At 49.8% G+C, this 27,698-nt stretch overlaps 7 protein-coding genes across 7 annotated transcripts; 5 read left to right on the forward strand and 2 right to left on the reverse strand.

The window, feature by feature from the left end:
• Positions 1-6,438: 6,438 nt before the first annotated feature.
• Positions 6,439-7,277, reverse strand: htz1 (histone H2AZ; the record flags this gene model as incomplete). The annotated part of the gene is made up of 3 exons (XM_026759471.1): positions 6,439-6,686; positions 6,787-6,856; positions 7,179-7,277. 3 exons carry the CDS (start codon positions 7,275-7,277, stop codon positions 6,439-6,441), a joined length of 417 nt encoding a protein of 138 aa, XP_026614029.1.
• A 3,485-nt stretch (positions 7,278-10,762) lies between these two features.
• gpdA (glyceraldehyde 3-phosphate dehydrogenase GpdA) lies at positions 10,763-12,168 on the forward strand (the record flags this gene model as incomplete). Its single annotated transcript, XM_026759766.1, has 6 exons — positions 10,763-10,777; positions 10,852-10,887; positions 11,008-11,085; positions 11,167-11,854; positions 11,912-12,082; positions 12,140-12,168. The coding sequence occupies 6 exons, from the start codon at positions 10,763-10,765 to the stop codon at positions 12,166-12,168; spliced, it is 1,017 nt and encodes a 338-aa protein (XP_026614030.1).
• A 1,048-nt stretch (positions 12,169-13,216) lies between these two features.
• On the forward strand, positions 13,217-16,358 carry hdaA (histone deacetylase hdaA; the record flags this gene model as incomplete). Its single annotated transcript, XM_026759935.1, has 15 exons — positions 13,217-13,865; positions 13,927-14,215; positions 14,265-14,278; positions 14,336-14,474; positions 14,530-14,642; positions 14,693-14,820; positions 14,872-15,082; positions 15,132-15,243; positions 15,293-15,340; positions 15,390-15,453; positions 15,504-15,596; positions 15,647-15,732; positions 15,781-15,860; positions 15,908-16,014; positions 16,086-16,358. 15 exons carry the CDS (start codon positions 13,217-13,219, stop codon positions 16,356-16,358), a joined length of 2,406 nt encoding a protein of 801 aa, XP_026614031.1.
• Positions 16,359-17,795: 1,437 nt separating this feature from the next.
• On the forward strand, positions 17,796-18,266 carry CDV56_106594 (putative BYS1 domain protein; the record flags this gene model as incomplete). The annotated part of the gene is made up of 1 exon (XM_026760213.1): positions 17,796-18,266. The coding sequence occupies one exon, from the start codon at positions 17,796-17,798 to the stop codon at positions 18,264-18,266; it is 471 nt and encodes a 156-aa protein (XP_026614032.1).
• A 365-nt stretch (positions 18,267-18,631) lies between these two features.
• CDV56_106653 (putative proline racemase) lies at positions 18,632-19,846 on the reverse strand (the record flags this gene model as incomplete). The annotated part of the gene is made up of 1 exon (XM_026760272.1): positions 18,632-19,846. The coding sequence occupies one exon, from the start codon at positions 19,844-19,846 to the stop codon at positions 18,632-18,634; it is 1,215 nt and encodes a 404-aa protein (XP_026614033.1).
• Positions 19,847-22,148: 2,302 nt separating this feature from the next.
• CDV56_106839 (a-pheromone processing metallopeptidase Ste23) lies at positions 22,149-25,576 on the forward strand (the record flags this gene model as incomplete). The annotated part of the gene is made up of 2 exons (XM_026760458.1): positions 22,149-22,379; positions 22,463-25,576. The coding sequence occupies 2 exons, from the start codon at positions 22,149-22,151 to the stop codon at positions 25,574-25,576; spliced, it is 3,345 nt and encodes a 1,114-aa protein (XP_026614034.1).
• Positions 25,577-26,541: 965 nt separating this feature from the next.
• On the forward strand, positions 26,542-27,562 carry CDV56_107071 (aldo/keto reductase family protein; the record flags this gene model as incomplete). Its single annotated transcript, XM_026760690.1, has 2 exons — positions 26,542-26,838; positions 26,897-27,562. 2 exons carry the CDS (start codon positions 26,542-26,544, stop codon positions 27,560-27,562), a joined length of 963 nt encoding a protein of 320 aa, XP_026614035.1.
• Between the last annotated feature and the right edge of the window lie 136 nt (positions 27,563-27,698).

The raw sequence follows: 27,698 nt of genomic DNA on the forward strand, positions 1-27,698 counted from the left end.
GCACAAGATTACAGTCAAGTCAGAGCGTCCCGACTGCCAAAGTTCAGTTCCTGCCCCGTGCTGTTGGAGGGGAAACTCGCGAAGAGGCGGGGTGTCGTGGAAGGAGAAAAGGGACACTCCTTTGGCGGATTTGAGACAGGTATCTATACAGGGGGAAAGGAACGCTCATGAAGACATCGATCATCAATGGGTTTATCAGAGAAGTCACCATCCGAATAAGAGAAATTCGGATCAGATCACCAGAATACTGAGAACAGACTAAACCATTAGATGATTAGACTGAGTATATGTACTATGTAGATAGTAAATAGCACTCCTCGTTTATTAGTATTAATAGATAGAGTGGGACATTCTAAGAGCTTGTTAATAATAACGGACGAGAATGAGCTCCAAGACACAAGAGGGTCCAGGGGCAAAGGAGGGACGGAGCGTAAGGAAAAAACAATAATACCAAGGCAGATAGACCAGGTAGACTCCTACTTGGCTTGAAAGTTGTCGAAATCAGTACGAAATATAAAGACATCTGCTGCCGAATGCTAAGGCACCTGTCTTAGTACCTACATGATCTGAATACCTATAAGTACAGCGTTCTGGTTCCTCTCTTCTGGTTGGTCATCATTCGATATTGCTTTTTCTTCTTCATCTCGTTGACTCTATCACAGACCCCGAGTCTCAATTTCAAGGCCATCTAATTTGATCCATACTTATACTTTGTTGAATCATCTACCCTCTTGCCTTCCATTCTCTTCCTCCGTGTTGCATCCCGTGTTGCATCCCCTCTACGAGAGAAGCAAGAGCACGTTGAACAGCAGGGTCAAGCATCAAACAGTAGAGAAAGCACTGGAGTCAAGATCATTGCGAGCCTGCAAGTGGACTTGAATCAGTATCAGATACCCATTCCTCTCAGGCTAAACAAACCCAAATTATCCACTACTGCGCGTCTCTCGACCGTCCCGTTGCCGTTCCGTTCCCCGTCAGCATCAACCCGTCAACATTGACGCTCATATTCATCAACAAAGGTTGCGTTGCTTTGGTCAATCCAAGAAAGCCTTTCTGACCAGCAAGCTCCGAGACCTTCGACTAGAGCAGTCATACCGTCGCTCAGCTCATCCGTCTGGACTCTTTCCACGCCCGCTCTATAACATAACCACACCAGGGGCTTTGTCTTCCACTCGATTTTATTTCATGCGCAAAACTCGACGGTAATCTGAAGTTTTCTGAACCAGAGGACAATATTTCATCGACCTGGCGCGTCGTCGCTTGTCGTACCAATCGCAATCCTGAAGTCACAGCTGGAATTGTTGGGCTTGTCACTTGTGGTCGAAACTGCAGCTTCGCAACTGATAAGCATCACAAATCGCCTTGATCTATCGAATCTAGCCTGCCCTTGCTAGCAGCTGCCTCCAATCCTTGGCGGTTTGGTTTCGTGGAAGTGGATTCGTTGATCGCCGGGTCCTCTAGTACTTACCTTAGTCCCGTACTACTACGGAATACCTCACTTTAGTTGCTCAACTTGCTCCTCGTTGTGAGTGAGCGGTCGCCGGCTGCCGGTTCTCCTGGTGCGTGCTTTTTCTTTTCTTCCTCGCGACCAATAATTCCTGATCATTCTTACCATACGGAGTACCGTTACCACTTCTTACACTGAGGTGGGTTATGAGGCTGGGAACGGTGGTCAAGATACGTACCTGACCGTAAAGTACTTGATCGTGACCTATCTTTCTGCCTCAGGTTTCCACATTTCACCCCCCTCAAGTCCCTCACTGTGGCTGCCTCCCTCTCTCTCTCTTCCCCCCCCTCACTACCACCACCATCACAACCACATCCGCAACCAGTCTCAAGCTTTCGCGAAGGTGGTCTGTGTTCCGGGTAGTGGCGATTTCCCTTTCCCTTTCTCTCTTCTCATCTCGTGTCATCTTCCGTTTCCTGACGACCTCCGTTGAGACCGTCGCTTCTTTGCTTCGGATAATTCGCGGAGGACGAGGAAGGATACGACAAACCCAGGAAAATCTACACCTGAAAGCGCCTGGTCTTTAATGATATCAAGCGTGACGACTGATTATTTTCATTCTTAGTGAGAGCGATTTATCTAGAGAATTCTTGCGTTTTCTCTTTTTCTTGTCGCTTGTGTTGTATCGCGGATACACGTCTTTATTTTTCTCATTTTCTTCTTCCTCAAATCAGAGACATCAACCGCCTCCGCCGGTGGGAAACTTTTTCTGTCGCTTTCCCCGGAGCCAAAATCAACCCCCCTCATCCAAGTCTCATTCACTCTCGACCAGGTTGTCTGCTTTTTTGTTCGGCAAACCGTTTTAATTCCCAGCTTACGACGCCTGCGCCAGGTAGCTCCTATGTTCTGAGAACTTTCGTTTAGGCTTATCGGGTTCTCATTGACCGGGTCTGTTGTGTGGTGGGTATTCCAGTGCCCACATTCCACGGTTGGTCGCTAGTTGGGAATTCTCGTTTCTCGGCCGCCATGAGTTATCAACAATCACAGGAGATGTATCACGACAATTCTTCTGCGCGTTCCCCTGGCTCTCAGCGTCACCAGCAGCCTCTCCACCGTCAGCCCTCGCGACAATTCGATGCATACGGCCCAATGCCTGTCAATCTGTACGATGATTCAATGGCTCGCTACGACACCGGCCGTCTCGAGCGCTTGAATCCGTCATTGCACAATCCATCTTACGCTTATGATCTTCCAGGTTCTCAGACTTGGAACCCAAATGGGTTTGCCAACGCTCAGACTTTGGGAGCCATCCGTTCGGCCTCGGCCAGTCTGAAGACCAACTCGCGCACTGGTCGGGCGGGTTTGCCTACGGTATGTGCTGAATTGAAATTCCCTGAGATATTGTCTTTGTCTGTTATGCTAACTCAAGAATACAGACCTGGCTTGACCAGCAGCCTGGTATTCCCAGTCCCTTTTCGAATCTCGGACCCGGACCTCTCCAAAGCGGTGCGGTGCGTTCCGAAGCCACCGGTCCCTCGGAGGGAGAGGACGAGTTGATTCCGACCGCGATCGTGATCAAGAACATCCCTTTTGCTGTCAAGAAGGAGCAGTTGGTGCAATTGATGACTGAGCTGAACCTCCCGCTTCCATATGCGTTCAACTATCACTTTGACAATGGTGTGTTCCGGGGTTTGGCCTTTGCCAATTTCACCTCTGCTGAGGAAACCGCCACCGTCATCGAGGTTCTCAACCACTTCGAGCTGCAAGGTCGGAAGTTGCGGGTCGAGTACAAGAAGATGCTCCCTCTGCAGGAGCGCGAACGCATCGAGCGGGAGAAGCGCGAACGTCGCGGTCAGCTGGAGGAACAGCACAGGCCCATGGCTGTCTCTCAGCTTCAGACTCAGAGTTCCATGTCTTCCCTCGCGTCCCACATTCCTGCGACGTCTCCTTCTCCGGTTTCGCAGCGTGGCCAAAAGCTGGGTAAGTCGGAGCGAGCCATTCGACTCTTCCACAATCTGTTTTGAGCGTTCCGCTGCTTTCGTTGCGTTCGATTATGCTAATTTCACTTTGATTGTAGAAGTCGATCTGAATGACAGCACAACGCTCTCCTATTACTCCCAGCTCCTTCTTTTCAAGGAAGATCCCAGCCGTGACTCCGTGCTCTTCCCGACGACTCTCAGCCCTATCCAGCGCCGGACGGTCCACACTCTCGCGCACAACATGGGTCTTGGTCATGCTTCTCGTGGCACTGGCGAACAGCGACAGGTGCAGGTCTTCAAAGTCGCTCCTGGCACTAACGTCAGTCCGCCTCTGTCCTCCATCCCGACCGCGGTTCAGCCAGCCGATACCGCTCGTCGTGGACTGAACCGCGCAGCTACCATTGACTTCAGCGAGGCCAGGAACGAGGGAGGGCCTGGTCCTTTTAGCACTCTTCGTGGACAGACTTCCGGCTTCCTCGGTGTTCTTGATTCGCCTGGCAACTACGGAAATACCCAGAATCTCCGCGCGGCCAAGTCGTTCGCCGATCTCCGCTCGTATACTCCTTCTCCCGTGCCTTCTTCCGCGAGTTTTCCAGCAGCCTTGCAATCCAATGGCACACGTTTACAACATTATGAGGGTGTGACTAGCGGCGCATCGAACACCCCGACCCTGACTCCAGCCCCGTCTGGCTCCTCCCTTGGTTTGCAACGGGATGATAATCTCTTGGTGAACAGTCTGAGCAGCCTGTCCCTTGGCACTGGAATCGGAGGGCCGAATGCGAGCCCCAGGAGATTGAGGGGTATGTTCTCTTGGGAACAGCCGGAAAGTCAGCCTTCCAGCGCTGGTCCCATTGGTAGTAACCGATCCATCGGACTTGGATTTGACGGTCAGTCACAGGAGCGCATGCCCATTAGGCAGCCTAGAGGCCCAATGCCTGAAAAAGGCTCGGGATTTCGCCGATCGAACGGACATCAATCGCGTGGAAGTGATGAATTGCGCACCAATTCTGGAGTGGAGATAATTGTGGAGTAGATGCTGGACCAAAAAAAAAGCACATGATCGATGAGAGACGAAGACAACGGAACTTGTTTAGATTGCTTTGCCGCGAGATGAATACGACTCTTATATCACGAGGCCTGATCCAGATGTGCGATTACTGGCTTACGATTCGATGAGGGATGACGCGATGACACTCCAAGAGAATCAAAAGAAATTTTTCTCTGATCTAGTCAAGTTTTAGACGTTATTTTGGGGCAGCCCATCAGGCACACTGTTTGGACGGACTCGGTACTTTTTTTCCTCTTTTCTTCTCAGAACACCATCACAAAAAGAAAGCTCTGAACTTCTGAGACGCGGGCGCCTTGCATGCGAGAAAACATCCTCTTTTCATTTCTGTGTCATTTGTTCCGATCTTGCGTTTGCGGCGGAAAGCACACTAAAATTGTTTTAACTGGAAATCTACGAAGAACGACAATAAGACATATCTCATCATGTCTTTGACCAACACCAAGAGAGATGGCATACCAGCATTCGCATATTGTTGCTTTTGGATAAGGGGCGATTTGCATTGTTTAATGTTTGATTTCTCGGTTTTATTTTCTTTTCCGTTCTTGTTTTAATCTTCAGCACTATTTTTCTCTAATTCGTTCATGGATTCGAGCTGCTTTGAGCGACTGGACGAATATGCTTCATCAAAATCACGCCCCCGCTTTCGCCTGCACATGTGGCTGGTTCATGGACTTGCATGTCAACGACAACGGACCAAAAACAAGATGAATCGGACATTTGCGCAGTGTTTTCGAGTTGACATGTCCAATCGCCATATGTCGAACAACCGAGCAACTCCCCTTGCGTTGTACCCAAATGCAGGCAACGAGGAAGAAACAAATAAAAGAAAGAAGCGCGTCTCGACTATCTGCTCGAGAGTACTCAGCTCAATGGTTTGCATCAGGATTTATTCACCCGGTGGCTCTCTGCATCATTTACAATTTGTCGGGGTCTTTTTCGAGGCTCTGCCCTCCTTTGCCTTCTGTTCCATTTTTCCTCAGTTCCTGAAACCGATTTCTAGTTCTCATCTTTCTCAAGGTCTCCAATCAATGTATGTGTTATTTAGTAAATGACTTTAGCTTCTACTTCCTTTTGGTAGTTATGTAGCGGCCAGTGTCATGAATAGCATATCAGTAACACGCAATAGTGTACGAGCGAAGCGAGGAGCCGAAGGCTTGTTTATCATAATAGGAAATGCATGGAGATATATCGTGCATACTCCGTACAGCCTATGGCATTCCTTCGGCAATTCATTACTAGTCAACCGAAATATGCTGCAAGGCTGAGACCGCGGTTTCATTCAATTTGACGCATAGATGTACCGGTACGGTTACAAAATTTTTATGCCCAAAAGCTATCAAGGTAAGCCATCGCATTTCTCGTACCCCAATGGACCAAATTGAAATACTGTTCTATAGGTATACATTAGATAGTGACTAAAGCATGAGGCCTACTGATACAATTTCATCAAAAAGAACTAAGGATAAATATAACAAATAGGTAAAATAATGAAACTCACAACACCGTTGATCAACTTAAAGAAAAGAAAAAGTGAAGAGAAAACAGGCATTTTTAGAAAGACATTTCCTACTACCGAGATTTCCTCTTAATTCCCATTATAGCGCCCAGGCAAGCCACGACAAAACGGTATAAACGGACTAGGAAGATAGAAGAACCGAATCAAAAAAAGAGATGAGGAAAGAGGTAAGCGAGGAGGCAAGAAGATGGAGTAGAACAATTCCGGCTGCAGCGTGGTGATGGGACGAGTCGACGGCGGAGGATGCGCCTGAAATTATTGTCGTAACGGTTATCGCCTTGCGGCATCTCGAGCATGGCTGTTTTCAGGCACAGCCTCGTGAAGCGAGAAGGAGAAATGCTGTAGCCGGGCTCATGAGCAGAACCTCTTCATTCATCATCAAGATCAAACGCCGTATTCGTGGGGTATTCGCCGTTTTGTTCGTTTTTTAAGCCTCGGACTTGTTCTTCTTCTTCTGCTCCACCTTGAGCAGCAGCGCACGGTTGATGCGTGGCAGGACACCACCGAAAGCGATGGTGGCGCGGATCAAAGTATCCAACTCCTCGTCACCACGGATGGCGAGCTGCAGGTGGCGGGGCGTGATACGCTTGACTTTCAGATCCTTGGCGGCGTTACCGGCAAGTTCGAGGACTTCCGCAGTCAGGTATTCCAGAACAGCTGTGACATAGACCGCAGCTAAAAATATGCGTGTCAATATAATCAGGAAAAGAGAACACGTCGATGGGGAAAATGAGGGGGTAAAATGAGGGAGTCTTGAGGAAGATGGTAATCATACCTTTAGCGCCAACTCGCATCTTATTTTGCGTGTTGTTCTTCAAGAAACGCTTAACACGACCGCAGGGAAACTAAATGAGGACTCATGTTAGCTCAAGGTGTCCGAGCAAATCTTCAACCGAGGTCATGGGTTGAAGATAGGAACAGGTGGTGAATCTCGAAGGCAATAAAGACTCGCAAGATGTTGCATCTCCTAGGCTGCGCGCATTTCGCGATCCGATAAAATTGTTGACCGGCCAAGGAGCTCTTCAACATCGTACGTGAAGACGCGTTCATCCAAGGAAAGTGTCCGCAACTTCCAATTCATCGCAAAGACGTTGCCAGAGACATCAGACGGCATGAAACAATGCTGCTGCTGTGCATAGCACTAAAAAAAAAACGCGATATACTGACCTGCAAACCCGCCTTTGCGCTGTGAGACTTCTGAGTTTTCCCCGCAGCATCCTTCGAACCAGCCTTTCCGCCAACAGACTTTCCCTTTCCGCCGGGCATATTGAAAACTATCGAGATTCGGAGTCGCAGAGATAAAAATGTCGCGTTGAACAAGTTTCAGATGATTTGGACGACGATGGTGGATGTTGTGATGATTCAAAACTCCTCAGATACGCGCGTTGTTGATGGATGAAGGAGTAAGAAATGTCAAAGCCATCCTGGTCGCTAAAGGCGTTGATCGTGGAGCAGCGCTAATCCCGATTAGGAACAATCCTCAGCAGGTCCCGAGTCGACTCAGATGCTTCGAAGAGCCGGCTGAGAAGGCATACTGAGCAAGTCACGACGCCAGGTGAGCTTGAACTCGGTTAAATAAGTCGATCAATTGTAGCTTTGTCTGCATCTTAGTCAGTAAACATTGGTTAGTAGAATAAGTATGGCCCGTCTATGATGATGCTGAGGCTTCGCGGCATGGCTGAAGCCAGCCCCTCAGTTATGGTACGGCTTTCAGCCAAGTTTCTGCATTGACAATGGTCATCCGACATTGAATATATCTCAACCCATGTTGTCACTTGAGAGGACTAATATCTCAGATAGTTGTAGTCGAGTGAATGCTCATGTCAAGCAGCTGAGCAAGCTTGAGGATGACAACTGACGCTGCAGAGTGTTGTGGTTGTCGAGCGCATATTACATAACTGAACAGGTGACTTTGATGCCTTAAACCAAAACCGTGCCTGAGGACCCAGCCTATTGACAAACTAAGGCAATATCGCGTTATCACAATCTAAAGATAAGCTCACGTGCCACATTTCGGCCGCCACAGCGAAGGGATTTTCTCACGTGATCTCACGCCATCTGGACAGCTGTTCGACTTTCTGGGGCTCCAGGTCCGCACTTTGTCAAAAGGTTCTGCCTGTACGCGCTTCCCTCCTCGGCCCTTCAGTTTCAGATTCAGTCCTGCCAGTATTTGATCTACCTCGTCAAAGGACCCATCACCTGTTGTCAAAATGGTTAATCCTCAAGTGTGAGTCTTCTCAGTGCATTTTCCTCTTTGCTCCTTTGTTGATGCCATACCAATCCGTCTTCCATAATTATTTCCTTTGGCAAAGGTCAAATAAGACTGATAATGCCTTCATCTCTGCAGAACTAACCTGGCCATCATCCTTGTGATGATGCAGCTGGCGAAGAAGGTTCCTTTTGAAGACCCGGATGTCCTCTTCATCGTCCGCTGCCTATATCTCGCGTCCAACGTGATCATTCTTGGTATTTACATGTATACGCAATCCAAGATCAACCAAAAGAAGGGTACGCACTTATCCGCAGTTGTACTGGGGAGCTGTGGTGGAAGCTAACGGAATTGCTACTAGACATGACTACCCTGAAGTACGTCGAGCCTGCCCCCATGGGCAGTGGTGAAGAGCCTCGTCCCGTGACGACCACCAACATGGATTATGACAAGGGACAACTGCGCCAATTGATGAAGTCGCAGCTCATGGGAGTGGGCATGATGGGGGTCATGCACCTGTACTTCAAGTACACCAACCCCCTCCTGATTCAGTCGATCATCCCTCTGAAGAGCGCATTGGAGTCGAACCTCGTTAAGATCCACGTGTTCGGAAAGCCCGCCACTGGAGATCTTCAGCGTCCTTTCAAAGCTGGCAACAGCTTCCTGAACCAGGGTCAGGTCAAGAGCGACAAGGCCTCCGTCGAGAACGCCGAGAAGAACTGGCGCGGCGGTGTCAAGGAAGAGTAAGCTTCTGGATTGGATATTCTTATTTGATACCTGTGGACAAGAACTTCTTTCTTTCACCTGTATTTATAGAGGCGACTTCAATGCAGACTCTTGGAGGTGATCCAGATTGCAAAGGAGTTGCTAGACTTGGGACATGATTAACGGCAGCGTGATAGTCGCAATCGATCACATTGTATTAATAATGTCACTTGGTTCCTGACCACTATATGGACACCAGCTTATGTATGAGGGCTCATCCGACGAATTGTCCCATCGAATGGGCGATCCAGCGATGAGAACATGAGTGAAACAAGTCATCTTTGCGGTCGGCTTATTTTGATTTATTGCAGGCCATGGTTGCATTTCGATTTCATTTCTCAGTCCTGGAAATCTGCACCGAGGAGTAGATCCTTGGATGCTTCATCAGAAGGATAGAGCGAACTCCATGCTAAACAAGTGCTCGATAGAATTACGAGGTCTAATATCAACTGTACAATAGTTGCTAGAACGACTACATCCAATAACTCGTGATCATGGCGCATCCGGCAAATGTCATGCAATGGCTGCAGGCGTCTCAAATCTCAACCGGGCGAGGAAAAGCATGGCATATCGGCAAAGCACAACAAGCCTTTTACTGATGTCCTCCAATTGTCCGCCGGTTAAAAGAGCAGAGATTTCAAGTCCTCAGGAAGCAAAGTGAAGAAAACAAATGGAGATAAAAAAAAAAAAAACTGCGTAGCACATGACACTTTACTGGCAGCCGGTGAGAATTTCTGGAGTACGGAGAAGCCCTTCAAGCCCTCTCGAGCTTACGGTGAGAGACCGCAGCGTTGGAGATAAGCTATGAAGAGCTCCGCCCATTCCAGAAGTCCTGAATGGGAGAGGGCGCTGAGGGGGCAGTGGATTAACATTGTTCCGATGTAGGAATCATGGTCCCAAAGCGGAAAAGCTGGGCAGCCCCTCTTCCAGAGTGTTTTTGGTGGGATGTTTTGGGCTCTTGTTGTATCTGGACAAATACTCCCGTTTCTATTACATCATCCAAAGACGGTTGCCCACCACCTCATGAGTAAGAGGTACTTCGGTCCCCTTTCCCCCTCCGAAGCGAGCATAAGCGGGTGAGAATGCAACAGGAGTTTCTCTATCATAATAACCTAGGTATTCCGTAATCTGATAGCAGTCTTTCCGAAGAACTGGCAGAAGATTCACGAGATTTGTAGGAGAGAGTACCCGGCTCGACAAGCATGCAGCACGCTTATTGGCCAACACGGCAGCTACCGAGGGGAGGCAGGCCATCCAAATATCGTGAGTCTCCTGCTTTCCCCGGTGTATGAAACCGGAAAAGCTGCTGAGGAGCTGCTGGGCGGCGCATATCGGGAATCCAGCACACAAGCTGACCGGAGGAGACCCGTTGTCAAGCCATTACCGTAGCAATCAATTATTATGAAGCAACCTAAACAGCTGCAGTACATAGGCTAGAGTAGCTATTTTGGCCTTTAGCCCCGTCTGTCCGCCCGGTGTGCGGTTTTGACTGGCGCGCAAGCTCCTAAGGTGACCAGGTCGTTGCGTCAGTCGAATACAACAAGCCATTGCCTTTTCTACTGCCCCTCCCCCGCTGCTGGCTTTTTCTCTCCTCTTCTACTCTCTTCCCATCATCATCATCATCATCATCCTACTGTCTCTTCTTTCTATCATTCTATAAAGTAAGTACCTATCCATCTATCCTCAATTCAGCCTTCTACAATAGTATATCCTCTTCACTGTCTCTCTCAAAACCTAACTAACGCCTGCCCCACTCAGTACCAGACAAATCTACACAATGGCCACTCCTAAGGTACGGAGGTTCTGATCTGTGAAGCGGCTTTGCTTCAATGCGTCATGGCACGATGAACTAAGCTTCTCTTGTAGGTTGGTATCAACGGCTTCGGTCGCATTGGAAGAATCGTAAGTTCAACATACCTTGGCCCCCCATTGGATATCCAGAAGCTAACAAGCCATCGCAGGTCTTCCGCAACGCGTGAGTAGCACTTTCGACCTACATCAATGGGCTGGTTATTCTAATAGATTGATTTGAACAGCCTCAGCCACGGCCTAGTCGACGTCGTTGCTGTCAACGACCCTTTCATCGAGGTTCACTATGCTGTACGTGCTCCAAGCCATTCAGCTAGATTCTCCCATTTTTTTGACCCCAGAAACTGACCGTGCACGATACGAATGCTACAGGCCTACATGCTCAAGTACGACAGCACTCACGGCCAGTTCAAGGGCACTATCGAGACCTACGACCAGGGTCTGATTGTCAACGGCAAGAAGATCCGCTTCTACGCTGAGAAGGACCCCTCTCAGATCCCCTGGTCTGAGACCGGCGCTGCCTACGTCGTCGAGTCCACTGGTGTCTTCACCACCAAGGAGAAGGCCTCTGCTCACTTGAAGGGTGGTGCCAAGAAGGTCATCATCTCCGCTCCTTCTGCTGATGCCCCCATGTTCGTCATGGGTGTCAACAACACCAGCTACAAGTCCGACATCCAGATCCTCTCCAACGCCTCTTGCACCACCAACTGCCTTGCGCCCCTGGCCAAGGTCATCAACGACAAGTTCGGCATTGTTGAGGGTCTCATGACCACTGTCCACTCCTACACCGCCACCCAGAAGGTTGTCGATGCTCCCTCCAACAAGGACTGGAGAGGTGGTCGTACCGCTGCCCAGAACATCATTCCCAGCTCGACTGGTGCCGCCAAGGCCGTCGGCAAGGTCATTCCTTCCCTCAACGGCAAGCTGACCGGCATGTCCATGCGTGTTCCTACCTCCAACGTCTCCGTTGTTGACCTCACCTGCCGCCTCGAGAAGGGTGCCTCCTACGACGAGATCAAGCAGGCCATCAAGGCTGCCTCCGAGGAGGGCGAGCTCAAGGGTACGTGAACTGCCGAGCTCCTTTCACGGTGAATTTTATTGACGGGTTTGTTATTAGACATCCTCGGCTACACTGAGGACGACATTGTCTCCAGCGATCTGAATGGTGATGAACGCTCCTCCATCTTCGATGCCAAGGCTGGTATCTCCCTCAACCCCAACTTTGTCAAGCTCGTCGCCTGGTACGACAACGAGTGGGGTTACTCTCGCCGTGTTGTTGACCTCATCGGTAAGTTTGCGTTCATCCTGGTGTTCAGGTCTGCCTTATACTGACTCGTCATTTCAGCCTACATTGCCAAGGTCGACTCCCAGTAGGAATCAGGACGGAAAGTTGAAACTAGAAGTCTCCTGTGAAATAGAGACCGTCCGAAGTCGGATACAACGCCCACTGGAGATCATGGCTCTGGGCATAAAAGCACATGATAACGTACTATTTAATGAAATGACATAACGTTGCCAAGTCCTCAATGTTTCTACTTCTTGTTCTTGTTTAAGGCGCTCTGTACGGAGTAATCGTAGCATCATGTGGTCAACATGAGTACCGTAGCGAAGTGTTCTCGGACATAGCCCGGCAAAGAGCGGCAAATGCTCGGGAACCAGGCACGTGATGATAACACAGCTCACTATATAGCAGTGAGGAGCATTGAGTTTTTCTGGGTTCTTAGGTACCTAGGCTACTATACTTACTTTCAATCTTTCAGAGAACATTCAGATATCTTTCACTTGGCTAATCGGTCTTTCCTGCTCCAGAGTGGCCTACCATCATTTTGCCTGACGTTGGGATTTCTGCCAAAGTCACGTGAGCTGGAAGCTAGATAGGCCACGCCTTTTTAGAGCTTCCTACACTGCATAAACTAATAAACTCCTAACCCAGCACGCCTTCCTGCTGGCCGCAGTGACTGCCATATCAGAAATTGTTGTGTGGTCCAAATGTATTAGATATCAAGATCCTCTTTGAATTTTCTCTGTGCACTTTTCCCCTGCCATCTCCTGAATTGCCTGAGCTGGGATTGTTCTAATTGGGGGCCCTTGTCTCCAAGCATCTAAGCTAAAAGGCATCTATCTCTTTGTCTAGCTCTTGCTTCTCATACCTCTGCAGCAGCTCCCATCTTTTTTTCACAATTTCACCTATCTTTTCTTTCTATCCCTTTTTTTTATATCTCTCAACTTCCATCACAATCTCTTTACATTAGTTTCATGCCTTGCTTTGCGTGGAATAGGCACTATCTTTAGAGGATATTTCAAGGTCATTTGAGACCCATCCTATTTCGATCAGATCTGCAGACTCGGCCATGACATGTTGAGATTACCAAGTCTTCAAGCCTAGGGAGAAATCAAAAAAAATCATCCCATCATCCTCCCAATGGCTATGGAGCAGGATGGTGACACTGTGATGGGAGAGGCTGGCCCCCATCACCCCAGCGCTAGTGCTTCACATGGCCATCCTACCAGCAATCCCAGCAGGCCAGCAATTCCAGGGATTCTCAACGGAGGAACTGACACTTGGCTTGCTCCACCGCTTCTGGGGCAGTCTATGAATCTGCCTCTGCCTGTTCAATCGGGCGATCAGCATGTGGCTGCACCAGTTGCTCAAGCACAACCCACAGCGCCACCAAGTGCTCCGGAAAAGCCAGCTGAACCTAGTGCTGCTATTACTGAGCCCACCAAAAGAACAGACAGTCTTGTTGAGGAAACTTCAGACTGGTCTGAGGAGGATCTAGGAGCACGTGTAGGGCTTCCTCTTGCGTCTCTACCGTCGGGGCTCTGCTATGATGTTCAGATGCGCTACCATTGTGAGGTGCGACCAACTGCAGATGTTCACCCTGAGGACCCGAGGAGAATCTATTACATCTACAAGGAGCTATGCCGAGCAGGGCTCGTTGATGACCCAGAGTCTTCAAGACCGCTTGTCGCACGACCTCTGAAGCGTATTCATGCTCGCAATGCCACCGAGGCGGAGGTCTCTCTCGTTCACACGCCGGATCATTTCGCCTTTGTTGAAAGCACAAAAGGTAATATCGAATGCAATGGGCTCAAGTCTCTCCCTACTCCAAGTTCTGACCATTACCACAGATATGTCTGATGATGAGCTCATTGCTTTGGAGCATACGCGTGACTCGATCTACTTCAACAAGTTGACTTTTGCATCTGCCCTCCTATCAGCTGGAGGAGCCATTGAGACATGTCTAGCTGTAGCCACTCGCAAGGTGAAGAATGCCATCGCCGTCATTCGGCCCCCGGGGCATCATGCAGAACATGACAAGACTATGGGATTCTGTCTGTTTAACAATGTCTCCGTCGCGGCACGTGTTTGTCAGAAAGCACTCGGGGAAAGTTGCAGGAAAATCTTGATTGTCGATTGGTACATCTTCCCTCCTTACACTGATACAAAGCCTTGCTAATTTGGTCAGGGATGTTCATCATGGTAAATGAAGAATACCTGCAAATATCCAAGTCAAGTATGGCGTCTCATGATTCATAGGAAACGGTATTCAGAAAGCGTTTTACGACGACCCCAATGTTCTCTACATCTCCCTTCATGTCCATCAAGACGGAAAGTTTTACCCCGGAGGGGATGAGGGCGACTGGGACCACTGCGGAGCTGGCGCTGGTATTGGAAAGTATGCTTATCCAGAGACCTGCAGAAGCGAGCTCTGTGCGCTGATCTCCATCTAGGAACGTCAACATCCCGTGGCCTAGCCAAGGTATGGGCGATGGCGATTACATGTATGCTTTTCAACAGGTTGTGATGCCTATTGCGCAGGAATTCAATCCTGACCTGGTGATTGGTGAGTACTTTTCTTCGGCACAAGTACCTACCGAAACTGACTTAAGACAGTTGCGTCCGGCTTCGATGCCGCTGCTGGTGATGAGCTTGGAGGCTGCTTTGTGACACCCTCTTGCTACGCTCATATGACACATATGCTTATGACTCTCGCTCATGGCAAAGTTGCTGTGTGTCTTGAGGTCAGTGCCGCAATCTTAAATCTCAGTTTGAGCCATCGCTGAACAAAATAGGGGGGTTATAATTTCAGATCAATCTCCAAGTCTGCCCTCGCGGTCACAAAGACTCTCATGGGGGATCCGCCTGACCGCTTACACTCAACACTTCCTTCGGATCTGGCAACTTCTACTGTGAGGCGTGTCATGATGATCCAGTCTCGCTATTGGCGCTGTATGTACCCGAAAGGGCCGCAGGAACAGGGGCTCTGGACTGATAGGTTGCACGGTAAGCCATGCCAGGATCAGATCCGGGGCGCGGTATTAACGGCCTGTAGACGTCATTCGTGCCTATCAATCCAAGCAGCTGTACGACAATTTCAAACTCACCTCCCTATACATCTATCGGACATCGATCTCGAAGTCGTTCGAGAATCAAGTCCTGGCGAGGTCAGTATAAGCATACTCAAAATGAGACCCATGTGCTGATTCTATACAGTGCCAATTACTACCAAGCCGTGCCTCTTATTGTTATTTTCCATGATCCGTAGGTTCACCATATCCCGCAAAGTATGGAAGTGATTAACATAGAACAGGCCGGAAATCATGGGCTTACCTCATCCAGTCACCAACAAACTCGAGGCCCATAACTGCTGGCTGGTATGTGCGATGGTTCATCAGACTCACTAGCGCATGCTAACAAGGACAAGGCTGATTGCATGAAGAACTATATCGAATGGGCCGTCGGGAAAGGCTACGCTGTCATTGATGTCAATATTCCCAAGCATGTGACGACGGAGCCTGTAAGTAACATGGACTTTTTTGCACGATGTTCCTCGCTGATGACTCGAAGACCACCGGAAAGTATGAAGATGAAGATGAGAATCGGCCTTCGGCTACCGAGGAATTGGCTGGATATTTGTGGGACAACTACATTGAGTAAGTTTTGAGACTGCTTCTCGTAGGTGATGCAGCTGACTGTCCTAGACCGAATGAGGCTACTGAGATATTCTTCGTCGGCATCGGCAATGCCTTTTATGGAGTCGCGAATCTCTTGATCAACAGAGGTAGGACGAGTTTCGTGAAATGATTAAGCAGCCGTTGACCAACATAGACACTCTGTACAAACGGGTCAATGGTGTTATCTCCTTTGTCGCTGAGAATCCCGTTCGAGCGATAGCCTCCCACACTCAGGTCTGGCTCTCAAGGTGGTACAAAGATGTGAGTGTTGCCTTCTCTCGAGTAGCCCTTTGCCCCTGTTTTACAGCCACAAAACTGACAAATTCGCGCAGAACTCACTTGTCTTTGTATCACACACGCATGGTGTCTGGAATAATGTGGAAGCACGGCGTAAGCCGTCCAAGCGTTACGGACACCTAATTCAGTCGCCCAAGGCCGGACTCAGCGAGATGCTGATGCATCATAAAGACGAGGTTTTCAAGTGGATCGAGGAAAGAGCTGATGAAGTAGAAAGTGAAGAGGAGGAGAGCAAGAGCAAGAGTAAAAGCAAGAGCCGGTCCCCAACCAAAGAGAAGCCGGCTGAGCTTCCTCCTGGCCCTGGATGAGCGGTGAATACGATACTGGGGCATGCCTTGTTCTTGGGATAGTACATATCATACTAATGTTCTCTTTTCTTTTTCTTGTTCTTCCCCTTCGGATTTGGAGGAAGCTTTGATCTCGAGGATGTCTCACACGATCCAGCACGCTGAATGCGGGATGCCACATAATGGAACGCCGTCAAGGCAGTTTCCCTGGGAAAGTAATCGATATCTCGACGTAAGATGATATCTGTAGATGTCTTATTCTCCGCCAATTTGGGATCCAAGTCTCCAGTCTCCACTGCACTAACAATTGGGATGTTGCATAACATCGCCTAGCTGCCCCAACAGTTACTCACTGTAGTGCTCTGCTTCTCTACTTTCACTCAATCATAGAACAACACTTGACGTCAATCCTTACAAGTCAGATGATCGCTTCATCTCTCAACCCATGAATATAATTCAAATTTCCAAATGCATCGAAAGAAAAGAAAGGAAAAGAAACGAAGAAAGACCTATTACGAGCTGAGAATGCAAGCAAGGCCTCCCGAGGGGGACCGCGGGTGACACCTCACCAACCAGCGCATACCAGTTCGGTTCCATCACCAGTTGATCTCGAGTCCATCGCGACACCCAGCTTATTTTTAGTTTCCTGTCAAGTCATCATGATCTGATCCATAGACAGCTATTGTTAGTCAGATGTAACTGTCTCAGTTGGAACCCCGCGGGGTACATCATTCTTCCCCATCGGCAGTTGCATCTACACGAATCAGGCTGAGGGCGGTGTTTCTTCAGCAAATGATGCGCTTGCTCTTCGCTTACTGTCTTGGCAGGTTGGATGCGACTGCTGCCCTGGTACTTTGCAGGTGACAACTCTTGCATTGCTAGATCCTTGCATATCATGAAATGACCAACTGAGCCTGAGAAGTTGAGACATGCAGGCTTAATGCCGTTATGGGTTGCTCATTGGAGGCGGGGGTCTGCTTTGACTCTGAGGTCTCAGTAATGAGGCCTAATGAAGTACAGGGAATGAGGAGATGAGTGGGGAAGTCGCGATGATTTCCAGATTCGTTGGCCTTAGTATGAGTGAAGAGATTATGAGTGGTGGCATTCGACTTTTTCGTGATGATGTCTTGGATAGGATGATAGATGGCAGGGTTGGTTGCCTGATTCCGTCGGATGAATCGGATGATATTGAAGCTCCATGTGCAGTTCTTTGCCCTTGATCCATGAGAATCAACACGAGATGTCTCAGTCAGTGACTTCACTCGGGATGGCAATGCTCACGGTCACTGACATCACGGAATATGTCATGGAGCCAACAGAGGTAGCAGATGAACAAGAGCCTCGAGGACGGCAACCGCCATCTATAAGAACCCCCGTCGACCACCTTGACTCTCGCTCCATCTCCATCTTCACCATCACACCGAATCCAGAACAAGCATCCTGCGAACCAAAGCCAACATGCACTTCAGCACCCCCCTCCTCACCCTCGCGGCCCTCATCCCGCTGGCCTCAGCCGTCGGCAACGCCGTCGTGACAAACAACTGCGCCGCCCCCGTCTACCTCTGGTCCGTCGGTGGCTCCGTCGGCCCCAAGCAGACCATCCAGCCGGGCAAGTCCTACTCCGAGGCCCTGCACCACGATCCCGCGTCCGGCGGCATCGCGCTCAAGATCACCCGTACCGACAACGGGCTCTACGACGGCAGCCCCCAGCTCAACTACGCGTATAGCCTCGACGGCCAGACCGTCTGGTACGACATGAGCGATGTCTTCGGGGATCCGTTCTCCGGGAGCGCGGTCGTCGTGAAGCCGGCTGATGCGACTTGTCCGGCCATTTGCTGGGCGAATGGGGTCCCGCCTGGTGGCAGTCAGGTGAAGAATTGTGGGGCGAACGGGGATATTGTGCTTACGCTTTGTGCGAAGAGTTGTTAGTTTGAGTTGGGTCTATTTGGGTTTAGGACTGAGACGGGGATAGGATGGGTTGATGATGGTGATCCGTGCGAAGGTGTTGTTGCTGGATTATGAGTTGGATTTCTTCATGGCATAATGGATAATGTTTGAATGAAGTATATTGCTCCTTCGGTAAGGGGTTCCACTTTGATAAAACAGACACCATGTATTCTCGTAGGAAGGTTGTGGCATGGGGCTTTGCGCAGTCTTGATGATGGATGCGTACTTGTTGATTTCCCTCAGTTTATGAAAGAGTGGAGGTATATCCGAAGAGTTCAAAGGATATCCAAGATGTTCCGGTAGCAGGTGAGAAGCGATTGTATATATCTATCCCATACGTTTACATCCTAAGGATTCATACCCCGGCCAAGGGCAACCTTCTCCATGGTAAACCCGCTTGACGATGTACTATCCCCATCCTCCACCACAAACACTGATGCCCCGGTATAGAACGCTTGACCTTCGACCTGAACAATAACTGCGTTGAGGTCCTCACCATCTACCCCGTCAATAGTCACTTCCTCCACGATCTCTGCGCTGAATGCCCCTGTCTCGAAATGATTCGACACCAAGGAGTTATACGCCCAGCGCTGACCAAGGGATCTTACCCTCTTTGCGTAAGCGAGCGCCATCCGTGCTGTCACACACGATCCCGTCGGCGATCGGTCGATCTGATTCTCTGCAAAGTAGCACAGACCTGTCTCTGTGCCTTGCACACCATCTGGTCGAAAACCAAGCGTGGAGTCCACGACCATCACCGAGTAGAGGAACGATAAGCGCTTGTCGTGCGGATGCTGAACCGCAGCCTGAACCTCAGGCTGCCTCATGAGATAAGGTTTGAGTTTCTGGATACGGCGCGTCATTGCATCGAGGTCAAGATCCCGCAAACCACCGCCGAAGCCGAGCTCGGTCGCCTGGACGACGGCATAGAATGCGCCGCCGTAGCTGACATCCAGCACGATGGAGTCTCTGCCGCTCAGCTCTGGCCATCGAATCTCTGGAGCAATGGGGACCGCCATCCGAATGCGTGTTGCAAACGCAGGCGTGGATAGGAAAGTCACCGGCCGCGACGGGTCGGATTTTCGCCCATCAGACATGACAGGGACCGTCACTCGCACCAGACCGCAGGGGGCGTGGATGTTCAATTTGACGGTCAGCGTGTCGGCTTCGAAGACAAGTTCCTCGCGGCGCGGAAATACAGTGTAGTCGTGCGTGTCGATGAGGAATCGACCCAGTGCAATGGTCGCGTGTCCGCACATGGTCGAGAACCCCTCGTTGTGGATGAAGAGGACCCCGATATGGGCGGCTCCGGACGAGACCAGCTCGGTCTCCGGGCGGATAATGGCGCCGTACATCCCGTCGTGGCCGCGGGGTTCGAGCATCAGTCGTTTGCGGATGTGATCGTGCTGCTGTTTGGCTTGGTCGCGTTGCTCGAGAAGAGTTCCTGAGAGTGTTGGGAAGCCGGAGTAGACGATGCGGGTGGGCTCTCCAGTGGTGTGCATGTCGATGCAGCGGATGGGCTGGCAGGAGCCGTTCTCTCCGAGAAATTGCGCTATATCCATGGCGATGGGTAATCTGGTACTTGTTAGTGGGTGATGTCTGAACTCGGACTCTGTGGTGACGGATCTACCTGATGGTACAGGTTCTCCGCAGTCATCAGTTCAATGTGGGGTATGCATATTACAATAACAAGTGTTCATTGTTGATGGAGCGGTTGGCCGTTGCTGTAAATGGTGCCTTGAATCTATCTTGAGCGAATTTCAATCAAAAACGCAGGTCGTGCTGAGTCCCATCTCTTCTGGACAGAAGATGACCAACCTTTGTTCAGACAAGCATACTGACTACACGGGGATCAGTCTCTGGTCTCCATATCAACTGTGGAGACGAAGACCTGGAGGAATCATCCCGGAAATAGCTCCTGCGTCAATCAAACTCTAGATGCATCAGGTCGTGTTGCTCCTGAGGGTTTGCCCATTGAGTAAGGCGTAAATCCATGGCTGATTACTCCACTTCATATATAGAGGCATAAACTGGGGTTGTGTGACAGTGTGACCGAGATGCATTGCATGGGCTCAAGTGCTGTGTAACAATTGAAGCCATGCTAAACAAATAATTACTATGTCTTTGTTCTCAAATCCTATTTGTCGTAGCAAGCACATGGGCTCTGCCTGGGAAATTCCCTGATCTGAAATTGGCCACAATTTTGTAAGCCCTGTGCTCCCAGATCGGTGTATATGCGACTAGCAGCGCATACTGTTTCCTCATGGATCAAACTGATTGTCGCAACGCGTTCCAGATCCCCAATTGTGGCTGTAGACCAAGAGATCCAGGATAACCATCACGAGTACAATGGCAAGCCCGGTATGAATCTATCCACGGAAATCTGCTCCAGGTTCGATCGATAGGGATCGTTCGCCACGAGCGTACCAACGACCGCGAAGCATATCGGCGAGTTTGAAGCTGTCATCAAATAGGCTTGAAGGGCAGGGGCAGCCTGGTAGGCAAGCCAAACTTTACGCTCACGGCCCTAGTAGGTGACATGTGGTGATTCAGGAGCCCTGCAAGGTCTCACGCGGGAAGTCTCTCTCGGACATAACAAAAGTCGATACCTCGGTGCGGATATTGGCCTGTGGTCAAGTCCAGATCGCGCTGCAATTTGCAATGGTCGAGTTCGTTGACGTTTGGACGGTCCACGAGCTATCAGATGGCGACAATCAAGGTCATATTCCCCAATAATGAGACTGAAAGGCGAAGAGCCGATAGTGCGATGGACTCGCTACTCCATTCACTTCGTGCCGCAGGTGTCTGTATCAATATAACGCCATGATCTTTTTTACAAACGCAGTACTTTCTTAGCTATTCCGCAGGGCAAACTATCTGGTGGACAGGGTTACTGTGGAAAATGTACTCGTTTTCAAAGTGTTTCACACTTGATAGCGGGCACAATCCAATTGATTGATCGAGTAGGTCAGACTGAGCTCAATTTCGACGACATGTGGATGTTCAATGTGCTTGGAGGTTAGGTCAGCGCCGCAAAGGATCTTGTCAACAATGTCATGCATCCAGGGAGGTGCAAAGAAGAGCGAGCAGTGGGCGAGTGCACCAGAAACAAACAGTCGATACTGTGATCCTCAAGCGCAGTCCATTGGCTGTGGATGTGAATGAAGCAGCTCCTCCCTAATGATCCAACCATCATCTGAGGTGCTGGTGAAAGGGATGAGGCCGTGAGGGTGATATGTTCACCGCCTGGTTGCCCGAGGCATCATGCCTCACCGCCTCCTGGATCAGGATGTCTCTCGTCAACCCTCATCATCCTCCTCATCACCGTTTTGGTTCTTCTCTTGTATCGATTATCATCTTCATCTGTGATTCTCATGATATACTCTCCATTTCTATTTCTAGTAGATGTCTTGCTTTCTTCCAATTTCAATTAAATTTGCATAGTTGCATGTACATATCCCTTATTCCATCCATAAATTCTCCGTACTGTCCCTCCTTTCTCCATCTTTTTGTCCTTGCATAGTCGCGCAATAGTTCAGTACCTAGCTCCGGGGCCACTGCTTTACCTCCGCCTGCAATTTACTAGCGGCTTTCCTTGGGCCAACCCTCACTTTTCGGATGCCTCCAAGGTCCTCTGCAGCTCTCCGTCTGTGGAACTCTAGAGGTTTCCTGTCTTTCCATCCTGGTCATCTTCGCTCCTTCTCGCTCGCGCCTTCTATCGCCTCTGCGGCGATTGCCCCTCATTTCTCCTCCTCTTCGCCACGTCTCCGCTTGAATTGCCCTCAGTCTCTGCTGTCACGCCTGCGGTCTCGTCACTCCTTTTCCCGGTCTACTTTCGCTCCTTTCTCTGCTGCAGCCGTCACCATGGGCTCCATAGAACGCGTTACGGAGCATTTGGAAAAGCCTGAGCTCGATGATCGCTCCTATCGGGTTATTCGTTTACCCAACAAACTGGAGGCGCTCTTAGTCCATGATCCTGAAACAGACAAGGCCAGCGCATCCGTCAATGTCAATGTGGGAAATTTTTCAGATGCAGATGATATGCCAGGAATGGCTCATGCTGTAGAGCATTTACTCTTCATGGGAACAAAAAAGGTAGGTTGCAAATAAACGTCTGTCGAATTTCAGGTTTCGTTCAGTGAAGTCCAAGTGACTAACTTTCCTCGCGATCTTGATAGTTCCCGAAAGAAAATGCCTACAATCAATATCTCGCCTCTCATTCTGGCTCATCGAATGCATACACAGCCGCTACTGAGACTAATTATTTTTTCGAGGTGTCTGCGACGGCTGAATCCGGAGATGAGAAGCCTAACGGCCAATCCTTGACCAACGGCACAGCCAACGGAACAGCCAACGGCGTCCATACGCCAGCGGAATCAGACACTTCCAAGCCCTCGTCCCCTTTACACGGAGCGCTCGATCGCTTCGCGCAGTTCTTTGTGTCTCCGCTTTTCCTGGAGTCTACTTTAGATCGCGAGCTGCGGGCGGTGGATTCGGAGAACAAGAAGAATCTTCAGAGTGATCTATGGCGCTTGATGCAGTTGAACAAATCATTGTCAAACCCGGCCCACCCTTATCACCACTTCTCGACCGGTAACCTCAAGACCCTGAAGGAGGACCCTCAGCAACGCGGCCTAGAAGTTCGCAGCGAGTTCATCAAGTTCTACGAGAAGCATTATTCAGCGAACCGAATGAGATTATGTGTGCTCGGCCGCGAGTCTTTGGATGAGCTTGAGAAATGGGTTGAGGAGCTGTTCTCAGAAGTGGAGAACAAGGATTTGCCACAAAATCGATGGGACGATATTCAACCCTGGAGGGACGAGGATTTGAGCATTCAAATCTTCGCTAAGCCGGTCATGGATACCCGCTCTTTGGACATTTACTTCCCGTTCCTGGATGAAGAGTCCCTCTACGAGTATCAGCCAAGTCGGTATATCAGTCACCTGATTGGCCACGAAGGACCCGGCAGCATCTTGGCTCATATTAAGGCGAAGGGATGGGCTAACGGGTTGTCTGCCGGCGTCATGCCCATCTGTCCCGGATCAGCCGCTTTCACTATCTCGATTCGTTTGACAAAAGAGGGATTGCAGCAGTACCGCGAGGTTGCCAAGGTGGTCTTCCAGTATATCGCGATGTTGAAGGAAAGGGAGCCGCAGCAGTGGGTTTTCGATGAGATGAAGAACTTGGCCGAGGTTGAATTCCGCTTCAAGCAGAAATCCCCTGCCAGTCGATTCACCAGTCGACTGAGCAGCGTCATGCAGAAGCCCCTTCCCAGGGAGTGGCTTCTCAGTGGTTCCCTTTTGCGCAAGTTCGACCCCGACCTTATCAAGAAGGCTTTGTCATACCTTCGGCCTGACAACTTCCGGCTGATAATTGTCTCTCAGGAGTTCCCGGGAGACTGGGACTCGAAGGAGAAGTGGTACGGCACCGAATACAGGGTTGAAAAAATACCCCAGGACTTCATGATCGACATCCGAAAAGCCTTGGCTACCACTCCGGAGACTAGACTGTCTGAACTCCATATGCCCCACAAGAACGAGTTCGTTCCAACTAGGCTCTCTGTGGAGAAGAAAGAGGTATCAGAGCCAGCAAAGACACCCAAACTCATTCGTCACGATGACCATGTGCGCCTCTGGTTCAAGAAAGATGACCGTTTCTGGGTACCCAAAGGCACCGTTCATATCACGCTCAGAAACCCGCTGGCGTGGGCCACCCCTGCGAACTTGGTGAAATCGAAGCTGTATTGCGAACTTGTCAAGGATGCTTTGGTGGAATACTCGTACGATGCTGAGCTTGCTGGGCTTGACTATCACCTCTCTGCCAGTGTCTTTGGATTGGACGTGTCTGTTGGAGGGTACAACGACAAGATGGCTGTCCTGCTGGAAAAAGTGTTTACGAGCATGCGTGACTTGGTTGTTGATCCGAATCGCTTTCACATCATAAAGGAACGTTTGTCTCGGGGATATCGCAATGCAGAGTATCAACAGCCGTTCTATCAGGTCGGTGATTATACCAGATATTTGACCTCTGAGAAGACATGGATCAACGAACAATACGCGGCTGAATTAGAGCATATCGAACCAAAGGATATCTCGAACTTCTTCCCCCAACTACTCAGCCAGAACCATATTGAGGTCCTAGCGCATGGCAACCTGTACAAGGAGGATGCGCTTAAGATGACAGACTTGGTGGAAAACATTCTGCAAAGCCGCCCTCTGCCCCAGTCCCAATGGCACGTGAGGCGAAACATTATCATCCCTCCTGGAAGCAATTATATCTATGAACGCACGCTCCGAGACCCTGCCAATATCAACCACTGCATTGAGTATTATGTTTACGTTGGAAGTATCAGAGATGATGTGCTCCGAGCAAAGCTTTTGCTGTTTGCACAGATGACAGATGAACCCGCTTTCGACCAACTTCGAAGCAAGGAACAGCTTGGGTATGTTGTCTGGAGTGGTGCACGCTATTCCGCTACCACCATTGGTTATCGAGTTATTATCCAGAGTGAACGTACGGCCGAGTATCTTGAGTCGCGTATCGATAACTTCCTCATTCAAACGGGGGAGACATTGGAGAATATGTCCGAGAAGGATTTCGAGGGTCACAAGCGAAGTGTGATCAACAAGAGACTGGAGAAACTCAAGAATCTGAGCTCGGAGACATCGCGATTCTGGAGTCACATCGGCTCGGAATATTTCGACTTCGTACAGAATGAAACCGATGCAGCCAACGTCAGGGCTTTGACTAAGGCTGATATTGTGGAATTTTATAAGCAGCTCATTGACCCTCGCTCACCCACCCGGGGTAAGCTTTCAATCTATCTAAATGCTCAAGGGGGTGCGCAAGCTAGAACAGTCGAAGGCGAAAAACAGCTGTCCCGGCTGGTGTCACTACTTGGAAAGCAAGTGGAGAGCGCCGGCTTTGCCGTGGATACGGGCCGCCTGAGCTCTGTATTTGAGAGCGCTGGTATCTCCGTTAGCAACGCAGATGAGATTCTCGCTGTCTTGAAGGAGTTCTTGAGCTCTGAGATGAGCTTATCGGAGCATCAGACCGCACCGGTGCTTGAGCAAGCCCGACAGAACATTGGTCTGCATGCAAAGCAACTTGGCATTGAAGCTGCCGACGAGGACTCTAAACTCGTGAGTAATGGTGTTGACAAGTCCGAGGCCGAGCGAAAGGTGACTTACATCACCAACGTGCCTGAGTTCAAGGCACGCCTGGCTATGAGCGCTGGACCTACCGCGGTCACAGATCTCAGCGAGTTTGAGGATTTTGACGCCAAGCTCTGATATTTCTAGAAGTATAGTGCGCAGGTGTTTGTCATAGATGTGTGATTTATTTCAACCTATACGCATTTGCTGGGTATGTAGCATATGGTTGGAGGCCGGCATTTCGGGGGTTCCTAGTGCTTCCAGGTTTGGTAGATGCAACCAAGAATCGGGCAATTGTATCAGGCTATACTATTCAATTTCAGGTCGCTAGATGATATTGAAGATGGTCCGATGAGATCGGGTTAGTGTATCCTAATCGTAGCTTCTCAAGCTCTCTACCCAGTATACCAGGACTTGATCGAGCACGACCTCCTAACCCACCGGCCACTCACAAAGAATTTCTTCTGGATGCTTCTATGGCAGCCCTTGTTCATTACAAATCAAGATCATATGGCTAGCAAGCAGTGCAAGAGCAAAGGCAGTCAGTTTTAGTGATGTTATCAGAGTGATCAACCTGGTTTTGAATATTCACTACCTTACTCAATCTGTAGGGCTACTCCGTATTCACCTCGGATATAAGAAGCTGCTCCAGGATTTCAAGGATGTTGATTGGGCACATCGTATAGGTAAGGTGCCTTACTACCTTGATAATGAGCACTGTAGTCTGTATCTTAGGTAACCCCAGAGAGGAGACGCAGATCGTGTAGTGATTGGCCGAGTCGTATTCCAGGGTTGATTTCAAATCCGATCATTCTATCATCTTCCTGTGTGGTAAACCACTTCAATTGGTTACATCGTGAACAATGGCTTCATCTCTTGCGATCAAATTGACGATTCAGGCATTTGATGTATGGAGATATCGCTCGATCAACGGACTTTGCACTTGGATCTTGTCCTAGTTATCGCGCAATTCTGACCGTCGAACGAAGTATAAATACCAAGCCGATTGACCTTCACCATGACGGATTCAATCCATCAACATCAACATCATCTTCTTCAGAATCCAGAACAGCTTCAGGCAATCCCTCTGATCGTCATACACAATGGCCAATTCTCACGCCCAGATAGTCTTTGGCGGCGGCACCTTCGGCGCTGCCCTTGACTGGTCCACACCGGAGAAGGTGGAAGAGTTCCTTCAAGTCCTCGAACGGAACAACATCAAGACTATCGACACGGCCCAGATCTACGGCACAAGCGAGGAACTTTTGGGGCAAACCAATGCCCCGAAGCGCTTCGTCATTGACACCAAGTTCGGCGGTGGCTTCATCCCCGGACCCTCCACCAAAGACGTGGTGATCAAAAGCGGCGATGAGAGTCTGCAAAAACTGGGCACGGATAGTGTAAGCTCGTTTCCATTTCTCATCTGAATTTCATTGCATGGACTGATCAAGACCATAGGTGAACGTTTACTATATTCACGCGCCGGATCGCCAGACCCCGCTCGAGGAAACCCTCGAGGGCATCAACGAGCTTCACAAGGCAGGCAAATTCAAGCAGTTCGGTCTGTCCAATTTCCGCGCGGACGAGGTGCAGGATGTCATCCGCGTCGCCAAGGAGAAGGGCTACGTCCTCCCTTCCGTGTACCAGGGTAACTACAACGCCATATCCCGCCGGATTGAGACGGAGTTACTGCCCGTCCTCCGGGAAAACAACATCCGCTTCCACGCGTACAGCCCCATTGCCGGTGGGTTCCTGACTAAGACGAAGGAGCAGATCCTCAATGGCGGCGAGGGCCGCTGGGATCCGAACAGTCTATTTGGTCAGGTCTATCATAAGCTGTACAATAACCCTGCGATGCTGGAGGCGCTGGATGACTGGGGTGAGATTGCGGCGGCGGAGGGAATCGCCAGGGCAGAGCTGGCTTATCGGTGGATCTTCTTCCACTCGCATATCCGCGAAGACCTAGGGGATGCGGTCTTGGTCGGTGCGACTAAGATCAGTCAGCTTGAGCAGACGCTCGCGGCCATCCAGAAGGGCCCTCTGGGTGCGGAGGCTGTAAAGCGGATCGATGCAGTTTGGGAGAAGATCAAGGATGTGGCTATTTTGGACAACTTTAATGCGTGATGGCGGCAGGCGATCGATTAGTTGACTTCGCATCCCCTCGACTCGATACAGCTCTTTGCACTTGCGAGGACAATAGAATCAATGAATTGAAGTGCTTCTTCTTCTCTTAGGAAGGCTCTCTGCTGTACTCTGGATT

Source organism: Aspergillus thermomutatus (assembly GCF_002237265.1).
Source record: "Aspergillus thermomutatus strain HMR AF 39 chromosome Unknown NODE_107, whole genome shotgun sequence".
NCBI lineage: Eukaryota > Fungi > Ascomycota > Eurotiomycetes > Eurotiales > Aspergillaceae > Aspergillus > Aspergillus thermomutatus.